The sequence below is a fragment of the Lipotes vexillifer genome, unplaced genomic scaffold (assembly GCF_000442215.2).
Source record: "Lipotes vexillifer unplaced genomic scaffold, Lipotes_vexillifer_v1.1 scaffold230, whole genome shotgun sequence".
In the NCBI taxonomy this organism is placed as follows: Eukaryota; Metazoa; Chordata; class Mammalia; order Artiodactyla; family Lipotidae; genus Lipotes; species Lipotes vexillifer.
Genome location: NW_006775143.1, coordinates 2,764,159 through 2,784,529, shown reverse-complemented (window position 1 = coordinate 2,784,529; position 20,371 = coordinate 2,764,159). Strand labels below are relative to the sequence as shown.

The following is a 20,371-nucleotide window of genomic DNA, read 5'->3' as shown; positions in this document are numbered from 1 at the left end:
GTGTGTGTGTGTGTGTGTGTGTGTGTGTGTGTGTGTGTGTGTGTGTGTGTGCGCGCGCGTGCGCGCGCTCTCATGCACGTGCGTCTACGCTAATGTGTATTGTTATTGTCAGCATGCACCCCACCCTCCCCACTCCCTATTCCTTTTCCTCTCTTTTTCTGTGAGGCCCATTCCCAGGTCCCTTTGAATTGAAAGAGGAAATTGGAGAGGATGGGCTAGAGGTTTGACAGGCACTTCCTCCCTCCTGTGATTGACAAAAGGGCATGTAAATCTGTAAAAGTGAAATTCAATAGAAACCTCAAGGCATCTCCCCTGTGTGGGAAAATACCAGAACTCCCACTCCCCCTCTTCTCTCTCCACCCCCCCCCCCCGCCCCCCGCCTTTGTGTACATCGTGTGTGGGTGGAAGATAAACTGGATTTAAAAAACCCTTTGAAAGCAAGACATCGTTAACTCCTCTAATTGAAAGCAGTCTTCTGCAAGGGAGGAGGTTTGGAGGTGGGTGCTGGCTGTAGTGGCTGGCGGTGCCTGGCCTGGACTAAAGGGCCCACGTCCTGGGGCCCGCAGACGCCTCTGCTGCTGTCAGCCGAGGCCCGTCCCAGAGGACCCTACAGCGTTCTTTCAAGCCAGTCTCTCTGTTCCCCACCGAGCTCTATCCCCCACCTGTCTGTCAGATGTGATGGCAAGAATCAGATCCCGGAGGAGCTCCCCAGCTCAAACATCCAATGATGTCAGAACTTTGGGAGAAGAACTTCCAGCTCTTTTGCAGCAAAAAGAAAAGAAAACAAAAAACAGGAGACACGTTGCTGGAATGGCTGCAGTAAACTTTTAGGTTACTTCTCCAGCTGTCTTAGACAGAAAAGGTGGCTGTGATATCAGTTGGCTTCTGGCCTCCGAGTATCGGAGACATGGGATCCATGAGTCAGCTCAGGCCCACAGGAGGGTCGCACTTCACTGCAGAATCAAGACTCTCTTCAGCAGCTCTCGCTGGAAGAAGCTGGACATCAAAAGCTGGCAGAACGTCAGAACAGAAAAGCCCTTTGGGGATCCATCTTACTCTGTCCTTCTACAGGTGGGGAGAATGAGTGTCAGAGGAAGCCAGCCATTGAGCCAGTTCTAGGAGGCAGGTCCCGGAGCCTGGCGATCTTGGGCTCTTTCAGCCGACAGCCCCACCCCAGGGCAGAGCTGTAAGGCTCTGCTTTTGTCTGCCGACGAGGCTTCCGCTTCCGGGAGAAGCAACAAAAAAAATTCCCAGGTCCATCCTCCGGAACAGCCCTGAGCAATGTGTAGGCAGACCCTTTTCAAGTTGCATCTACAGGTAAGAGTGGAGTTTGCACCTGGATTTGAATCCTGGTTCTACTAACTAGTTGTGTGACCTTAGATGAACTACTGGGCTTCAATTTCCTTATCTATTAAATGGGTATAATATTTATACTATATTTATATAATATAAATATATTTGTAATATATTTATAATATATATTTATAGTATAAATATGAGTGTATTTATAAGTATAAGCATATTATATTTATATTATAAATACAAATATATTTTTATATTTATATTTCCTTATCTATTAAATGGGTATAATAACAGTACTATCTCACAGAGTTGAAGGTTGCGTGATCTCGTGCATATGGAGTCCTGGAAGCAGTGGCCAGCGTAGAACAGCCAGTCAGTACAGTATACACTGCTGTGGTTATTGTTGTTCACTGAGTACCTCTTGTGTCCTGTGTGCTGGGCAATCTGCTAGGATTTATTTGAGGATAAATAAAACATGGTTCTCACCTTGGAAGCCTTCAGGGTTTAAAGGGATAAGACTGCGCTCTAAACAACTATAATCCAACTTGGCAAGTGCTGTAACTGAGGTATATATAAAGACCTATATGGACACATCAGAGGGAGCGATTAATTCTGCCTGGGGGGTGAGCCAAGGCTTTCTGAGGAGGGCTGATATTTGAGACTGGCTTTGAAGTGTGTGTAGTATTTCACGGAATGGGCCGTCCACTGCAGTGGGGTGGAAATCTGGGCACAGTGTCACAGTGGTGGAGTCCACGGCGTGTTGGGGGGAAGGGTCCTCCAGCGGGAAGCGAGCACTACGGTGTAGCTGCATGGATGCCTGCCCGCTGCATGAGGCAGGAGCGCAGCTGGCTGTGAACCAGCTCCCGAAGGCCTTTGTAAGCCGCGTCTAGGGAATTTTCCATCCTGTGGTCCACGGACCGCCGTGGAGGGTGTGATAAGCAGCAAGGCGATGTGATGAGTTTTTCACTCTGGAAAGTTAATTACGGGAACCTTTGGAGCAGGGAGAGTGCAGTGTGTGGAGTGACTAGAGACGAAGAGAGTGGTAAACGGTACCGTCTTCTCCATCAGCGGAAGTGGAGGTTTTAACGAAGACAGCAGCAGTCGTGGTGCCATGTGAATGAGTACACAGAACGTGGAATCGGAGGGATCAGAGTCCAGCATCAGTTCTCATACACAACTGGATATATGACCTTGAGAGAGTTAGTTAATGCTTCTTTGCCTCATTTCCTCATCAGAAAAATGGGATAATTCCAACCTCACAGAGTAATTGAGAGGATTAAATGATACTGTGACCGTGAGACCTTGGATACCGTGGGTGTCCTCAAGCGCCGGGGGCAACCACTGCACCTCACAGATGGGGAGACAGGTTGGGAGAGATGTCCAGCTAATAAGTGGCAGCCAGAAACAGCCCAGGTCCCCTGTGTCTCTTGTTTGGTATTTGAAGTAAGCACAAATATCTCTGAAGATGACAGAGAGTCTAAGGGAGTGTGCTAAAGATGAGACCTTCCCCCTCAAGGTCAAGGGGAAAACGGGGTTGCTCGCCTCTTGGTTCCTGCAGGCCCTAAGATGGGGATGAAAGGCAGTGACCTTCTCAGCTTCCATCCAAGACGCAGGGCTGGGCTTCCTGCAGAAGAGAGCGACACGGGCACCAGAATTCCTGCCATGAATTCTTGGGGGAGGAGTAGAAATCTCACTGGAGATGGTTCTGCACAACAAAGATAGGATGTAGAGGGTGCAGAACATAGGTGAGGGCAGGGCATCAGTTCTGGGAACCAGAAAAATTTGTACTTTCATATTAATTTTGCCACTTGCTGTCTTATATTGTGCAAGACACCTGCCCTCCCTTGACCACTGGAAAGGGAATGGTCTCAGCAGATAACCTATTTAAGTCTTTCTCACTCTAAAACTCTAAAATAAGGAAGCGTGTAAGTGTTGCTGCTTAGAGAAAAGAGGAGGAGAAAGTGCAACCAGACATATTCCCCTGGCTGTTGGGAAGAATCTGTCCAAAGGTAAACTGGGCTGTTTGTAAATGGAAGTGAGTTCTCTGTCCATGAAGTAATCAAGAAGATGCTGGGTAATTCCTCCTCCAACCCTGAAAAGACCTAAATGAGGGTGCTTGCAAGCCCCACCACATCTGCTCTTTGCCTATAGCAACGTTATATGACTTTCTCTTTTTGCCCCTTCACTGGATCATTTATTTATTAGTGTATTCAATAATTCAGTAAATATCAATATCTTAGTCATTCAAAACCATATTTGTTTTATTTCATTTTATTGTGATGAGAACACTTTAAAAGAAATCTACCCTCTTAAGTTTTTATGTGTGCAATACAATATTATTGACTATAGGTACAATGTTGTACAGCAGATCTTTAAAATTTATTCATCTTGCTTAACTGAAACTTTTTGTTGATTTATACGTTGATTAGCAACTCCTTTTTTCCTCTCCCCACAGCCCCTGGCAGCTACCGTTCCACTGTTTGATTCAGTGGGTTTGACTATCTTAGTTACCTCATGTAAGCGGAATCATGCAGTATTTGTCCTTTTGTGACTGCCTTGTTGCACTTAGCAGAATAACCTCAGGATTCATCTATGTAGTCGTATATGGCAAGATTTCCTTCTTTTTAAAGGCTTAGTAATATTCCATTGCCTGCATGTACCAAATTTAGTTTATCCATTTATCTGTTGATGACATTTAGGTTGTCCCCACATCTTGGCTATTGTGAATAATGCTGCAATGCACTTGGGAGTGGGCAGTGCAGAAAGATCAGCTTCAGCTAGAGGAGACCCCCTCCTGATCTTCCTAGAAGAACCTGAAGCCTAGAGGCTGCCAATATGTTTCTAGAGCCTCCGTGATGTATTCCACAAACCAGTGAGTGGTGTATAGGGAAGGAGCAGATCTTGTTCATAGCAGCATGACAGAGAGGCTAAAAAGGTTACTCTTATCACCCCCCTGACATCTCTGGGGCTGGGGGCGGCAAGGTAGAGCCCTTGGCATCATGTGAAGGATTTGTGTGTCAGAGAATGGGAGGGAGAACAGAACGGCTCTGCCTGGGATTTGAGAGAGGTGCAGATTGGGAAGGGAGAGGGAGTGGGAGAGCTTGGAAAGGTCACTGAAGAAACTGGGCGAAGGTGATGGTGAGTGAGGAGGAACTTGGGGTGATGGTGTGAGAGCTTGAGTCCACATGGGGTGTGCGATGTAACTCTCCTGCTCGTTCCCCTACAGAATGTTCAGTAAAGTCTACACTGCTCAGTAATATTTTATGGAATTGGATTTGCTTTTTTAGAAGGTGCAAAAAAGTGGGCGGATGAAAGCAGGGCATCCCCACAGAACCAGGTACCTTGGGATCACACTTAGGTGTGTGACCATCCTTTTGGCCAAAGGCAAGGCTCTTTTCCTCTCAGCGAGAGCCTTGTGTGCCATTCGTCTTCCCTAAATGGCTGCTGAATGAGCAAATTCATGCAAGGTCTGTGAAAGCTGGGGGCTTGTGAGTGTTTGCAGCCTCCCCGCACCTCCCCAGGAACACAGATGGTTTTAAGATCAGCTGGGGCTTTGGGCAAAGGTTCCACTGGATTTGTTTGTTCCTCTCTGATCTACTTTGACTGTCCCTGGTCAGGATCGCAGCCAGCCTGAAACAAACACAAAACTAAATAGGAAACCAGGAGAATAAAATAACAGCAGCACGTTCCTCTGAAGTCCTGTCTAGTGCTGATAGAGCTGGCAAGATAAGAGGAAACTGTGTTTAAGTAGCGAGAGGGCTTTGTTCAAGTCCGAGACTTCTCTGACTGTGAATGCTGTAGATGCAGAGATAAGCCCCCTGCCCTAGCACTCCAGAGATGTGCTCCACCTCTCTCTGCTGGGGGACAGGCAGCTAAGAACACAAGGGGAAAGAATTCCAAAATGATACATGTCAAATTGCTGGCCTGGATTTCAAATGCCATAGATAGTTTATGCGAAGTCTCGCACTGTTGTAAAAATGTAACACAATCCACTGGCAGAGAGCTGCATGAGCTCAGTCTCAGTTGTTTTCGAGAAAAAATAAATAAACTTGAAAAACGTCTTCCAGCGCATTAAAGTGGCTTGTTTTACCCGTAAGTCTCCTCGGTATTAGGCTTCTAGAGATGTGAGTAACCGAAGCCGACACCTAATTCCCGGCCAGTGAGATGGGCTGATTCTTGGCACTTTTACTCTCCTTAGGACGTTACCTGTGACGTTCAGGAAACTAATACTGTATTCCCAGGACCCACTGACACCTTGGGGAGGGGGGAGGGAAACTTTGGCAATGAACAAGTTTCAGTACTTTTCAGTGTTTTTAAAGCAGTGAAGCTCTCATGAAACATTACAAGGCAGCTTGATATATAAAACAGTTGAGTGAAGATACTCTGGTTGAAACAATGGAGCAGAAGCTAAGTACATCTTCTCACATCCTGACCCTCAGACTGACACCTCCAAGCAACCCTAGGAATCCATAGGCAACACCTTGAAAACCTATGACCCAATCCAACATTCAGATGTGAAAGGTAAACCGAGGTCCACAGAGCGGAGATAACTAGTCCACAATCACACATCAAATTGTGAGGGAGTTTGAACCAGAACCAAGTCTCTAATCCAGCTCACCATTGCAGAACTTCCCAGGTGACAAAAAACTTTTCTTCTTCTATTGGAGGTTTCAAGAATAAACTGAAGATGTTAACTTTAAGGGAAATTGGGTGAAGCATATATGGAACTCTTGGTATTCCCTTTGTGAGTTTCCTGTAAATATAAAATTACTCCAAAACAGAAAGTTTATTTAAAAAAACAAAAACATTGCATCTTGCAATTGTGGATTACAGTGCAGCCATGTCTTTCAGCTTGACTTTGATAAGTGAATCTGATGTGTAACTTTTCCATGCTATTTTTAATTCTTCTGCACTCATGTATACGAATCCCTGGGTATAGTCTCGCTTTGCATGGTTATTATAAATAGCGTCATAATCCACTTACACCTTGTTCTTTTTTGGTCACTCAGTGTTATGCCTCTGCAATCTCCCCATGTTGAGATCTATGAACTCTCAAATAGGGCTTCCATTTTGCTTGGCCAGGGTCCCTACTGAACCAGGTGTTAAATATTGTTAGGATCATCGCTACATTTGAATCCCGTTCAGCCCTCTTAATACTCTTTTGCTTACAGAATCCTATCATATGAATATATCATATTCTATAGGTGAACATATAAACTCTCCCTGACCTTTTGCTACTATAGACATGGCTGGAATGGGTAGTCTTGACGCTTGTATATATATATTTTTCCCTTTCTTTTTTTTTTTTTTTTTGCGGTACGCGGGCCTCTCACTGTTGTGGCCTCTCCCGTCGCGGAGCACAGGCTCCGGACGCGCAGGCCCAGCGGCCATGGCTCACGGGCCCAGCCGCTCCGCGGCATGTGGGATCTTCCCGGACCGGGGCACGAACCCGCGTCCCCCGCATCGGCAGGCGGACTCCCAACCACTGCACCACCAGGGAAGCCCTTCCCTTTCTTTCTGTTTTACATGTGTATGTTTGTTTTATATGATTGAGATTGGATTATCTCACCTTTTTTCATAGCTTATAAGACCTTAGAGTCCTTTAAGGTGGGCCTTACTTTTTAGATCCGTAGCCTGAGGCCTGCAGGTGTGGAATGACAGGCCCAAATTCCTGGGGAAGATTGGACAGAGGAGCCACATCAGAGGTCCGAGGAAAAACTCTAATGTGGGCTGACCTTCTGCAAAAAGTCTGACCAACTTCAAGAACATCTCGGCTCTTCCTCTCCTTTTCCATCACAGCTCTTTCCTAGTCGTCAGTTTACAGTAATGTATGCATATGCGATTACTTGATGAATGTCTGTACGCACCGTCACTCTAAGCTCCGTAGCATCTGACCCGTCTGCCGTCTCGTCCCAGAGTGCTCGGCAAATAGCAGTTACTCAATAAATGTTATTGGAATGAATGAATGAACCAATGGAATGAAATGACATTTGGATACATGAGATACTCGTCAGTTTGAACAATACTACTTGTCTATACACGTTTCATGTTTCTTTTAATACCATTTGATGTATCTGTCATTGAGAATGAACCTGTGTGTGTGTGTGTGTGTGTGTGTGTGTGTGTGTGCGCGTGCACGCGCGCAAATCTATACAAATGTAGAGCTGATTTTCTTTGGGGAAAAAGCAAATGCTCACATTGTCGTAGTCTTTGTTCTGTCATTAATATAGCTCTGAGCACAACTTACGGATTTGCTCTAAAGTGGTCTGCTTGGTATTCAAGAGTCTGTGAGATCCAAGCCCCTCAGGCCTGCCTTTGATGCCACTTTCCCCAAGCTCTGTTATACCAGGCAGCTTGTCACTAATCATTCTGGGCTTCTGCTTTCCTCTGAGCCCTTGCTTCTATTCCCTGCATGTGCAATGCCCTTCCTTTCGTAGCTACCCTATTCTTCCAGACCCAACTCGAATGTCAACTCTTCCAGGACTCGTCCCCACGAGAATGTCTCTGACATCTCTACCACCAAGACGTGTTACCTGTCCTTTCCTTAATAACATTGAAGATTTTCTCTTCTACGTTAGAATGTGGGCTCCTGGAATAGACTCTTGTCAGTTCATCCCTCTTTCTTCCTGCAGAGTGTCAAGAACAAAATAGGTGGATAGCAAAGTTTTGTCGCGTTGAATTTAACTCAACCTCTGAGACCCTCTAAAACATTTGTTTCCCTTTATCTTTTTCCAGGTGTGTCGAACCAAGGTGATAGATCTCAGTGAAGGCATTTCCCAGCATGCCTGGTACCCTTGCACCATCAGCTACCCGTACTCCCAGCTGGCTCAGACCACTTTCTGGCTCCGGGTAAGTCAAAGCTTTGAGAGCCTTAGATTCTCCAGCAGTGGCCCCCAGGAGGCACTGCCTCCTGTGACCCTTTCTCAAGGTGGTTTTGTCTACCCACTGAGGGTGTTAATTGTAAGGACAGAGAAGAAAACACTTAGCAGCGGGATGCTTCCTGGAATGGAAATCCCTTAGTTGCTCATGGGATGCCTTCAGTCACTCTTATTTTGGCCAAGAGTTTAGATACCATTTATCTGCCTGGAAGACCATCATTGTTCAAGGCCTTTTAAACTGCCTTCTCCTTGAAGTTTTCGCTGACCCCCATGGAGAGAAGGGACTGTCCTTTCCCTTCTGGTCCTCCACGCGTGGTCATCTATTGGATGGCTCTTGTCAAGTGCCGTGGTATTCCGTAGCTGTCTATAGGCCCATCTTCCTGACTGTGGATTGTGATTGTTTCAAGTTTTGATTTGTGTGTTACTGACCTACATTGCACTCCACCGTCCACAGAAAGGCAAGGGCATATATCTTATTTACCTTTGTCTCCTCGGCGCGTAGTACAGAGGTTAGTTAGCATGGAGAAGTGATGAATAATGATAAGTACCATTTTGCGTGGTTTTAATGTATGCCAGACCCCTTATTATCAGTATCTTACTGGAGCCTCCCAGCCATCCTGTGATGTAGCTATTTACGTATCCATCACTTGGAGGTGAGGGAACTTGGGCCCAGAGCAGCACAGCCACCAGTGGACATCACACAGCTTGGAAAGAGCAGAGCCAGCGTTAGAACGTCGGCTCAGAGCCTGTGCGCTTCACGCTGAGGTATCACTGCCCACCTGTTCCCACCATGGCACCGTGATAAGTAGTCCAGCTCCTGAAATGGAAGATTCTCCTTAAAACCCCCGCCCCGTGGCTGCCTCCACGCCGCACGCCTGGCTGCGTGAGTGAGCCTCCTGTGTCGTCTGCATTTCAGGCGTACTTTTCTCAGCCAATGGTTGCTGCGGCTGTCATTGTCCACCTGGTGACCGATGGGACCTATTATGGGGATCAAAAGCAGGAAACCATCAGCGTCCAGCTGCTTGACACCAAAGACCAGAGCCACGATCTAGGTGAGCGTTGCCCTCAGGTGCGGCGTGCTCTCGGTACCTGCTTCTCCATGTGCCTGCGGGTGGTTGTAAGCATCGGCCGAGGATGAGTGCTTTCCTCCCCTTTCCTCTTTCTTGCTTCTCTATTTGCCATTCTGGTTGCCTTCAAATCAGGATGTGTTTGTGTATCCAGAGAAGCCCGAATCTGACAGGTTCGGGCATAAGGGGTTCACGTCTAAGTCCTCCTTTCAATAGCTCCCTCCTACCCAACGCCTTTACCCTCAGGCATCCCATGAGATTCTCAAAAGACCCTGGGAGGGAGACTGAGTAAAGGTTCTTTCCCATTATGTGTGTCATCACCCGAGACCCAAAGAGAGGCATCGAGAGGCCCGGGTCACATGGGAGGAGCCAGCAGGAGAGCCGGGGAGCCAGGCTTTCAGAATCATCGCCTGCTGTGCTTTACCCTATAGCCGTGGTGTCCGTCCGTGATAGTAAATGAGCCATTACTTGAGATGTTGTGACCCGTGCAGAGCACAACACCCAGCGCTCAGGAAGTCCCATCACCCCCTCCCACACTTCCCAGACACCCTGCCCCGTCTACCTCTGGGCAGCCAGGCCAGGAGTTTGGAATTCCAAGCCAGCGCTGAAGTGCTGGCTTCAAAGCTGTGCCCGCACCGTATTCCACAGGGAGCTCACTTCAAAGACCCGTAGGACGCAAGCATGCAAGGGGTCACTTCGGGGTCAAGCAGAAGCCAAGGCAGGAGGAGGGGGTTTGTTTTGTTTTCATGTTTACTTATTTGGTTAGTTTTCAAGGCAAGGGGGGAAACACGTTAATAAGAAGAAGAAAACCCTTCTGGATTTATCTGGATTCCTGGGAAATGTCCCTAAGTGAGAAGCAAATATTTTCATAGCTGTCCTGGCATCACGAAGGGCTCTGCGGAGAGACTTTCAGAGGAGTGGGGAGGAGTCAGGTTCCAGCGAAGGTCCTTAGACCCTGCTAGTTGATGCCTGGGGTGTCCACATGTCCCTCCCCACTGGGTCTCCTGTCCTGTGTCCTCAGCATCCTGGCACCCCTTGCAGAGGCTCTGCAGCTCTAAGACAGTAGACCACAGAAGGGGACCTGCTGGACTGGGAGCCTCATGTCCCAGAAGGGGAGGCATCCCAGGACATGGTTAGGATCATCCCATTCTTTAGTTGCAGGCACCGAGTGAGTGAGTGTTAGGGCTTTGGTGGATTCACATAGTAAAGAAATGGCTAAGCCAAAAATTGAACTGATGTCCATCAGACACCAAAGCCAGCTTCAGTTTTACTGAACTCCAACCCACCCCATCATTCCCTTCCCTCCCCTTCTGATGTACCTTTTCTCCCGTCCGTCTCCCTCCCCCCTTCCTTTTTTTTTTTTTTTTTTTTTTTTTTTTTTGTGTGCGGTACGCGGGGCCTCTCACCGTTGCGGCCTCTCCCGTTGCGGCCTCTCCCGTTGCGGAGCACAGGCTCCGGACGCGCAGGCTCAGCGGCCATGGCTCACGGGCCCAGCCGCTCCGCGGCATGTGGGATCCTCCCGGACCGGGGCACGAACCCGCGTCGCCTGCATCGGCAGGCGGACTCTCAACCACTGCACCACCAGGGAAGCCCCCCACTTCCTTTTTGAAGCCTGGGGACTTCTAGAAAGGACTGAGAGCTTCAGGGTGAAGCAAGTTTGGACTTTGCTTGTACTTTATATGGCTTGCTTTTCTGTTTCCCTCTGGAAAGCCACCTCCTGGTCATGATTCTCTGTCTCCTCTTTGCAGAGTGGGGACAGAGGTTCTTACCTCACAAGAGCTGCTCCCAGATTCCTAGATTAAAAATGAGAGTAGGCTTTTTACCCCGGGAATGACTTATTTCTGTGAATTATTTCCATCATTTATATGCCAGACCGGGAAGGCAGCCTGAAAACTAGCAACTCGGACCAGCAAGCCCTCATGCAATGTGGGAGGGAAGTGAGGGCCAGTGGTGCTTGGCCAAGGGGTGGCCATTTGGGGGAGGGGGAGGGGCTGTGAGCTCTAGGTGAAGGGAAAGCTTAGGGGGCAGTGAGGCAAGGGGATTGGGAAGATTTGGAACCAAGAGAAAAAGGCAGACAAAGAAACTTTCAATCAAACTCAAAATCCCCACTGGCCACCCAATGGTGCTTTTGTGCAGTGACATGAAAGGGTCTGGGGGCTTCGGGAAGGGCCCGTTGGGGAGGGCGTGACTGGCCGTGAGTAATGAGCCTGGCCCCTCGGCCCTCTGTCTCCCCTGACAGGCCTCCATGTTCTGAGCTGCAGGAACAATCCCCTGATTATCCCTGTGGTCCACGACCTCAGCCAGCCCTTCTACCACAGCCAGGCGGTACGTGTGAGCTTCAGTTCACCCTTGGTTGCCATCTCGGGGGTGGCCCTCCGTTCCTTCGACAACTTTGACCCCGTCACCCTGAGCAGCTGCCAGAGAGGGGAGACCTACAGCTCTGCCGAGCAGAGGTAAGGCACCCTGGGTCGGCTCGCCCTGGGCCGTTTTGTAGCCAAGTGGAGAAGGGCTTCTGGAACCGGGCAGCCATGTGTGTTGCAGTACAAAGTCTGTGTGTTTCTCCCTTCCCTATCCTCTGGCCTCTGGTCAACTCTGCCTTTGGGCTCGGGAGGCCCACACGTCTCTGAATTCCAGGGGTGCGGGAGGGCAGCAGGAAGATGTTGTGGAAGGAAGACCTCCTTCACCTGGCTCGCAGTCCCAGAGCTGGCGGCGGCCCGCAGGATGACCCTGGGAACATCACTTTCCCTCTCCGGGCCTCAGCATCCTCGTCGGAATGAAGAGAGGAGGGGTGGTTTAGCTCTCTTTCAGCTCTGAAATACTGGAATGTTCTGCTTCCTAAGTAGCACAGGCAAGAGTCATAACCCTCCTAAATTTAGGGGGATGCCGGGGGACTACTATTTGCTTCATCCCACTGCACTGTATATTTCAGGGTTGGGTAAACCTCTGTGTCTTCCCCACACCTAGCTCCTGAGAGATTCTCCCAGTGGTCTCGGTGTCTGTCTTTTAACCGCATGACATTGCTCCATCAGTACCTTTGATCTGGCATCTGTTAATGCACCTAGTTTGGAGCTAAGAGAGGATGCTGTTTCCTAGAAAGAATATGAGCTTTAATGATACTCTTACCTGGGTTTGAATCTGCCCCTTCCTGACTGTGTCCTTGGACAAGGCGCTTCACTTCTCTGAGTCTCAGTTGTCTGTTTTGGAATAAAAACGGGTGATAATATCTACCCCATAGGGCGGTCGTGAGGATTAAATGGTGCACTGCAGGCAAAAGTGCTCTTACAAACTATTAAGCACTGTGCAAAGATAATGTACTGATAGAGAGTATTTATCACCACTTTCTGATGTGATGGTGGTGCTTTTCTGCACAGAATTCTGCATAAAGTTCTTAGAGTTGAGCTGAGAGAAGCCTCGGGGCTCATCTGGTACATCCAGTGTCCAAACTTCCATGTTACCCTCTGGGTTTTCACAAGCGGAAGGACTGGTTCAGGGTCCCACATCATCTCTGACATTTGTTTAAAGAGTTGGGGTCTCTGTGGGCTCCCCCCCCCGCCCCGAGCGAGGCCCTCTGAAAGGCAATTCAGCCCTGACCTGTATACCTGGGAGCAGGAGAGGAAAGAGGAGTGGGGAGGGGGACCCCAGCCTTTCCCACGCCCCTGCTACCACAGAGGACACAAAAGGTGGTTGCAAAACCCACATTGTTTTGCACCCACTGTCTCTAGCTTCTGTTGTGCAAAGTCTGTCGCAATCCTTCGTATCACTCGTTGTATTTCACCCTGAGAGGGCCTTTTCATCCCTGGCTCGCCAGGCTGTAAAAGTAAGTTAATTCTCAGAACCCAGGGAAACAATGTCGACGGAAAATGCAAATCCATCAGACCTTCTCTGCAGTGCTTTCTCATCCTTAGCCAGCCACCAAGACCATCCCCGAGTTCACTGAGCCCAGCCCTGGCTTCTTTGAATCCTTAATTAGCAGTTCCTGTGCCCGAAGTAAACAGTAAGAAGTGTCTAACCTTGGAAGCAAGTCCGTCAATGAGTATGTGCTGAGTTCTTTGCCTTGCTGTGGGAAATCACTGAACTGGGGCACAACGTTCCAGGCCCTCCTCCTCTCTGGGCTTCAGTCTCCCCGCGTGTGAAATAACGGTGGCGATGGATGCGCGTTCTCTGTGGCTCCTTTCAGTTCGAACAGTCTGTGATTCTCAAGAACTAGGAGGGGTGAGAGGGAAGAGGAAGGGACCCACACTGGCTTCATGGTCACCCCTGTCCCGTGAGGTGTGGACAGAGGGAGTGAGTCAAGGCCATCCAGGCAGTGGGAGGTACAATCCCACTTTGTCTGCCCCTAAGAGCCACACTGTGCCCACCAGGACCAGGCACATCCAGGAGAGAAAAGGATTTTTCATGGCTGCTCACTGGTGAGCATCTAGTCAGTGAGATTGAGTTAAGTGATGGAGATGCAGCCATCTTGGGATTATCAGAGTCTGTATTCTCATTCCAAGGGGCTCTGAAATTATATATTATATATATTGTTTTGTCCTGACGCTAACCTGATCCCTGAAAGCTGCGAGGCTGGAAGGGATTCTTTGGTTGCGTCCTCATTTGAGGATGGGAAACCGAAGGTCCCGGTGGGGGAAGTGTTTCCCAGCGTCGCCCAGTGGGTTAGGATGCAGAACCCAATGGCATTGGAATCCAGTTCGCAGGACTTGCAGGTCAAAGCTCTTCCCTTCACATCAGAGGTGCCAAAACGGCTGTGTCCCAGAGGCCAGACTAGGCCACAAACAGCTTGTGTTTGTTTGGCCCTCATTCGGCCTCTTCTTTAATTAGTTGTAGCATTTAGCTATCAGAAGAGTAAGCATTAAAGCCCCACAGTTCTACCTCCTCTTAAACACATCAGAGGGTTTGGAAACACCAGGCCCTCATCCCGCTCTGGCCGGCAGGTGGCCTCCCACTGGCCACACCCCTCTCGGCTCACCTGGCCATTCAAATGGTCAGCCGGACCCGCAGCTGCTGAGTTCGCCTCCCAGGGCTGCACCCACCACATCACCGGCTCGCGGTAGAAGAGCCTTTTCGGGTCCCCTCCCGCAGGAGCCTCGTTACTGGGCAGGAAAACGAGTCTTATCTTGATCATTCTCTCAGCCTCGCTTCTCTAGGGATCCCGAAGCTGGTGTGCCAAGAGTAGTTTTCCCTTCGTTTTCCAGTGTTGAGCGTGCTGTCTTTCTGGCTGTCCCCATCTGAGCAGCTCAGAATGATTTATAAACAGTCTGCCTGTTACTATCTCCACAGCCCATGGCATGATTGCAGCTAAGCAGCCACAGAAGTTAAGCTGTGGGTCAGGGGACAGAGCCAGGAGAGGAGCCCTCACCAACGCTTTAACCTCTGGCCTTCTCTCTCCCGGTTGAGGGGTACCTACTATCCCCTATTATGCACGACTGGGGGCCCTTTCAGTTGACCGCGGGGGCAGCAGTTGGAGGACTGACTGTGGGATCACTTAAGGACCTACCTCTACATGGAACTTGAGTCTCTAAGTAAATGAATTAAATATGTATAAAAAGAAAAGAAAATTCATAAGTATCTGATTATCTCTGCATGGGGAGAGGGGGTGTTTCCACCTTCACCCAGGTTGTGAGAATTTTTTTGGTAAAATTTACCTGTGTCCCTTCCCCCACTGGCCTCAGCCACTTTCCACCCTTCTGAGGAATGTCTTCTTTTTTCCCCTTCTTTTGTTATTTTTATTGACAGCCCGTCACTGGTATGAAATCCTCCCCCCACTTTTTTTTAATGAAGGCAGAGCCTTTTGTTTTGTTTTGTTTTCCTTGTTTTGATTTTTGTTTTTGTGTTTCAGAAATGACAGAGCTGTGTCAGGGAGTTATTTGGGAGGGGCAGTTGGGGTAGTGTTTATCATTTTTGGACAATGTGTTCACACAACCCTTTCCAACTAACGGGACAGCAAAGGGAAGAGCAGGGACTTAGGGACAGACAGGCAGATCCGTGCTGGAATCCTGTCCGCGCCGAGTGCCTTTGGACAAGCAGTTTAAACTCGCTTAGTCTTAATCTCTTCTTCTCGAAAATGGGAACAATAATACTACGTCGTGGAGTTATGCTGAGGATGCGGAGAAGATAATGCAGGTAAAACACAGCCGCCGATACCTGTTACTCTTCATTCCTTTTCCCCTTTCCTTCTTGTTCCTGTAGGCCAGGTTTAGACTAATGTGCTGAAAAAGCAGGGACTCCACATTCCCTAAGGTGTGTTCTGGAGGGCACTAGTCCTAAGAAACATGCCGCGAAGAAAGGTTATCGGCGCTTGGAAAATGCTGCTCACACGAGTCCCTTCTGAAAACCCACCGTGTGCAGTAGAACGTTCAAGGTTCTGAGAAGTCCTGCAATGAAGAAAACTGACTGGTCTCATTGACCCCAAAGCTGTCCTCCCCATTAGAGCACAGGCCTGTTTGGTCAGGTAACTCATATGACCAGTGACTGTTTTCCTTCATAGTAGGAAGAGCCGGAGGAGAGAGACCGCCTTCTCATGGAGAGTCATAGTTGCTAAAGCATTTCTCATGCCTTGACCTTTCAGCTCTGCAAACACGCTGAGCTCCAACCTGTGCTGGACCTTTGCACATGCCCTTCACTCTGCCTGGAATTCCTTCTGCCCCAAACCTTTGTATGGCTAATCCCTTCGTCTCATCCAGGTCTTAGTTCAGGTGTCCCCGAGGAGGCTTCCCCTGACCCCTCTGTGTGTGTTGTCCTGCCCAGCCCTCCCCTAACAGTCACCCTCTATAATGTCACCTGGGTTTAGTGCCCTTACGGTATGCATCACTATCTAAAACAAGCTTATCGATTACTTTTTTGGGGCACATGTCCTCCCTCCTCAAATACACACGGTGACAGGACTCTTCCACGGTAGCCCTAGCGTCTAGAACAGTGTCTGCTGCGCAGCGAGAGCCCCAGGCAAGTGTGTTGAATGGATGAGCCAGTGGCTGACATGTCCCCTGGTTTTGACAGTCTTGAGAGGTGGATCATTTTATCACCTCCACTTGACAGAGGAGGAAACTGAGGCTCAGGGTGTTACATAACTTTCCAAGATCAAACAACTGATAAATGGCAGAGCTGGGGCTCCCAAGTTTGCCCACTTGCTAAGCCCTAGGTTCTTTCCATCCTAGGAAACCAAGTTTTCCAGTTAATCCTTTTCCTGCAGAGAAGAACCTTAATAAGCGCAGAAGGAGGGAGGGTGCTGTTTTTATCTTAATGGCCCCAGAGAAGCCCAGAGCCATTGTCTTTCAAAAAGAGTTCCCAGAGCCCAGCCCCCCCTGGTGGTCATCAGATGGGAGCCCAGGTACCTCCTGGGAGTGCAGGGCGAGAACGGCCAAACTGTAAGGTAAAGGTCAGAAGACTGGCTTGGGAGCTGGTAGCTTACAGAGTAAATCTATTTAAATTGGAACCATGTGGCTCTTTCCCCCAGCGCTTACACAACGTGAACAGATGCATTGTTTGGTGTCAAAGACCCTGCGTTGACTCCACAGCTACAGTCTCCACATGGAGCCCCGCAGAGGCTGTCAGGGGCAGGAAAAAGGGCGGAGAATCAGGACAGCTCAGCAAGTGTCACTTAATCCCACTCACCCTGCATTTCTGAAAGGGGAGGCGGTATGTGGAGACTGCAGAGCTCACATCGGTGCGGGTCTGAGACCTGAAGCTAGAGCTTGCCCTTGTCTGGGTATTTTAAAAGTGAATTTGTTTGTGATAAGTTTTAGAGATGTTAGCGCCTCACACCCGCCCCCGCACCGCCCACCCCACTTATCCCACTTTAATTCTTACCATACTTTTGAGCAGGGGATAGAGAGTGGGGCTGAGTAACCATGTTCCTATAAAATCCTCAGTGGGGTATCCTGGAAACTGGCACCAAGAAAAAAGTTGGGAATTTCTTCTTAAGTTGGTTTGACCACCCACCGCTCCTTGTGTCCTAGATAGAAACAGGAAAAAGAAAGCTTTGAGGCTCTGGCTGGCAACCTAGCTGTCTGTGCATACCGTATGCCAGGCGTTGTGTTAGACAGAGTCAGAGGGGCAAGTTAGAGAGAACTGCCTCCTGGAAGCTTTCAGTGTTCAAAATCAACGTGTCAACGTCTGCATAGTGCTTAAGAGTTATTGCAAGACACTGCCACCATTTGTTTCTTGCTGTTTAGGAAACAGCTATTTCATCCAAGGCATTTTTATTGGCAGTGCGAGCGAAGTGTACTGAGGTGAAACAGGCATTATCTCTACCCTCAGGGAAGTTCTAGTCCAGGTGTGAGGTGAGGTTAACAGCAAGGACTTTGGAGTCACACATCCGGATGGGAACTTAAACAAGTAACTTGATCTTGCCGGTCCCCGATTTTTCCAACTGTAGAATGAATAACACTTAGCTCATAGGGTTGCCGTGAGGATGGGTGAGCTCATGTATATAAGCAATCAGTGAATAGTCACTAATGTTATTAAGCGTCTGCATGACGGTAGTATGAGGGGAAGGATCACCTAAGCACAGGGGTGTTATGTTTTTTGCATTTCCTTAAGGGTTAGCACACATTCCGGCACGTGGTGGGCACCCAGGACCTGTGTTTTCAATGCATGAAGCAAGGGACCAGGCTTCTAGAGAAAGGAGGGCCCAGTGCGGCAGGGGGAGCTTGCCTGGGACACGAGAAAGCTTCCTGTAGAAACTTAGATGGAGCTCGGACTTGAAGATGAATGGCATGATCTCTGCACAACTTTTCTAACAATTCATAAGTCACTTTACAGTTTATAAAAGACTTCTACTTTCAGTGCCCCAGTTGAATCTCATGGACCTGTAGGTTGGCCGAATTGGAGAGTACACTGAAGCTCAGAGAGGTGATGGACTTTGCCTAAGTTAGACAGCTGCTAGGTAATAGAGCATAGTTTTATTCATACCATTAGCTACCATTTATTGAGTGCTTTTATGTGCCAGGAATTCCACTCTGTGCTTTTGCTGAACTATCTGATTTAATTCTCACAGCGACCCTCGGAAGTGAGTACTGTTATAAAATATGAAGAGGCTTTCATTCAACTCAGTGCCTGGCAGATAAGAGACTCAAAGAATACTTGCCGTAATCATAATGATCCCCGTTTTGCAGACGGAAAAACTGAGGTTCTGCAAGGTTTGAAGATTCATAACGTATAAGGTTTTCAAGCTGTAGGATTTGAACTCTGGTTTGTCTGTTTCCATAACTTGTGCTTTTAGCGATAAACTTTGACCACTGCCTCCAGAGTCTTGTTCACTCTCTGTGTCTCCAGTTTCAGCCTCCGGAGATTTGGAGAGGAAGCCCATGAGGTTTTGTCTTCCAGCTGGAGTGCAGTCGTCCTGCAAGAAAACGCCCACTCACCCTCTTGTTTCTTTCCTCCTCAGCTGCGTGCACTTCGCATGTGAGGCCGCTGACTGCCCGAAGCTGGCTGTGGAGAACGCTTCTCTCAACTGCTCCAGCAGTGACCGCTACCACGGTGCCCAGTGCACTGTGAGCTGCCGGACGGGCTACGTGCTCCAGATACAACGGGATGATGAGCTGATCAAAAGCCAGGTGTGCGCAGGTGCCGGGCTCAGAGCTCCTCTCCAGCCCAGGAAAGGCTGAGCGGATGTGGCAGCTGCTCTCTGCTGAATCCTCAGCACTTAAAGTACTGCTGCCCCATAGTAGATGCTCAATAAATAGGTGTGGATTGAATGAATGAGGGAGTCAGTCTGGGATTTCTGAGACAGTGGTTCCTGTGCAGAGGAGCATACGACATGTACTAGAGTCCCCATATAGGTTGCAAATCTGGAAAACCATGGGCTGAGCATGAATTTTGGACTGAAACCATCACAGTCAGAACTCTGCTACAGTCGAATGGGCTGCTTTCAGAAGAGGTGAACCCTCTGTCAATGAGGTGCTCATTCGTTCATTCAAACATCTGCACACTGGGAAGCAGATACTATCGTAGGTGCTAGAGAAAAAAGGTCACTGAGCTAAACCTAGTTCCTCCTCTCAAGGAGCTTAGTGACTCGTGACCACGAGCAGCAGATGAGTGAGTGATGGCCTCACATGTGCTAAACACTGTGAAGGGAAGTGCAGGGTGTTGTGGAAGCACAGGGGGAGTCAAGGAAAGCTCCCTGGAAGAAGCGACATGAAAACTGAGAGCTAGAGAGACAGACAGAGGGGCGCGTGTTGTGGGGAGGGAAGGAGGCAGGCTCTAGGCACAGGCAGGAATGGTATGTGGATGCCCATTGGTGAGAAGGAGCGCGCCACAGACAGATGTTTCTTTTACTGAGCTCACCCAAGCAGTGAGGCTGGAGGAGCAAGCAAGTTGCGCCGGTGCAAGGCCCTGTTAGCTTGGTCAGAAGTTTGAGGGTCATCTTTAGGGCAGCAGGGAGCTGTTGAAGGAAGTGGCGTGGTCAGATCATGGCGGATAAAGGTCCTTCCAGCGGCCCACCTGGGTGTGGCTTGGAGTCTGGCAGAAGACGGGCCGCAGGGAGAGCCATCGGGAAGTCATCAGAAGAGCCTGTGGGAGAGGGATGAGTCCCGCACGAGGGCAGTGGCAGCGAGTGGACTTGAGATGTAGCAGAACGTTGCTTCGGCCAGTGTGACTATGGGGTCTCGGGTGGGTGAGGGGAGTGGCAGTTAGTTAAGTCCTGAGATTTGGGGATTCCAGGTGCAGCCTCCTGGGGGGTCCTGCCAGCGGACTCCCACTTCGTGCTCCAGGTACACAGGGCACGTTCCTTGTTGCTGGGAACACCTGTTTGCACAGTCCCCGTGGGACCTCTGGGCCCCTCAGTTGCTTGTCCCAGACACCTGCTTCTGTGTGTCAGACACGGAAGGTCTGAAGTCCTGTGGAAACAATTAAGCTGTTTTGGGCAGTGAGGGACCTCTCCTCCCTTGGATGTGTGCTTAAGAGGGGTAAAGTGTCCTATGCTTTTACAGCAGTCTTTTTTTTTTTGTTTTTTCCGGCGGTACGCGGGCCTCTCACTGTCGTGGCCCCTCCCGCTGCGGAGCACAGGCTCCGGACGCGCAGGCTCAGCGGCCACGGCTCACGGGCCCAGCCGCTCCGCGACATGTGGGATCCTCCCGGACCGGGGCACGAACCCGCGTCCCCCTGCATCGGCAGGCGGACTCTCAACCA

General features: G+C 49.3%; 1 protein-coding gene across 1 annotated transcript in view; it reads left to right on the top strand.

The window, feature by feature from the left end:
• The window catches only part of PAPPA (pappalysin 1), a gene marked incomplete at its 5' end in the record, with an annotated part of 257,734 nt that overhangs the window by 170,843 nt on the left and 66,520 nt on the right, over positions 1-20,371 (top strand). The window contains 4 exon segments of the mRNA XM_007449800.1: positions 8,038-8,151; positions 9,097-9,232; positions 11,487-11,700; positions 18,630-18,798. Coding sequence (XP_007449862.1) covers positions 8,038-8,151; positions 9,097-9,232; positions 11,487-11,700; positions 18,630-18,798 — 633 coding nt within the window.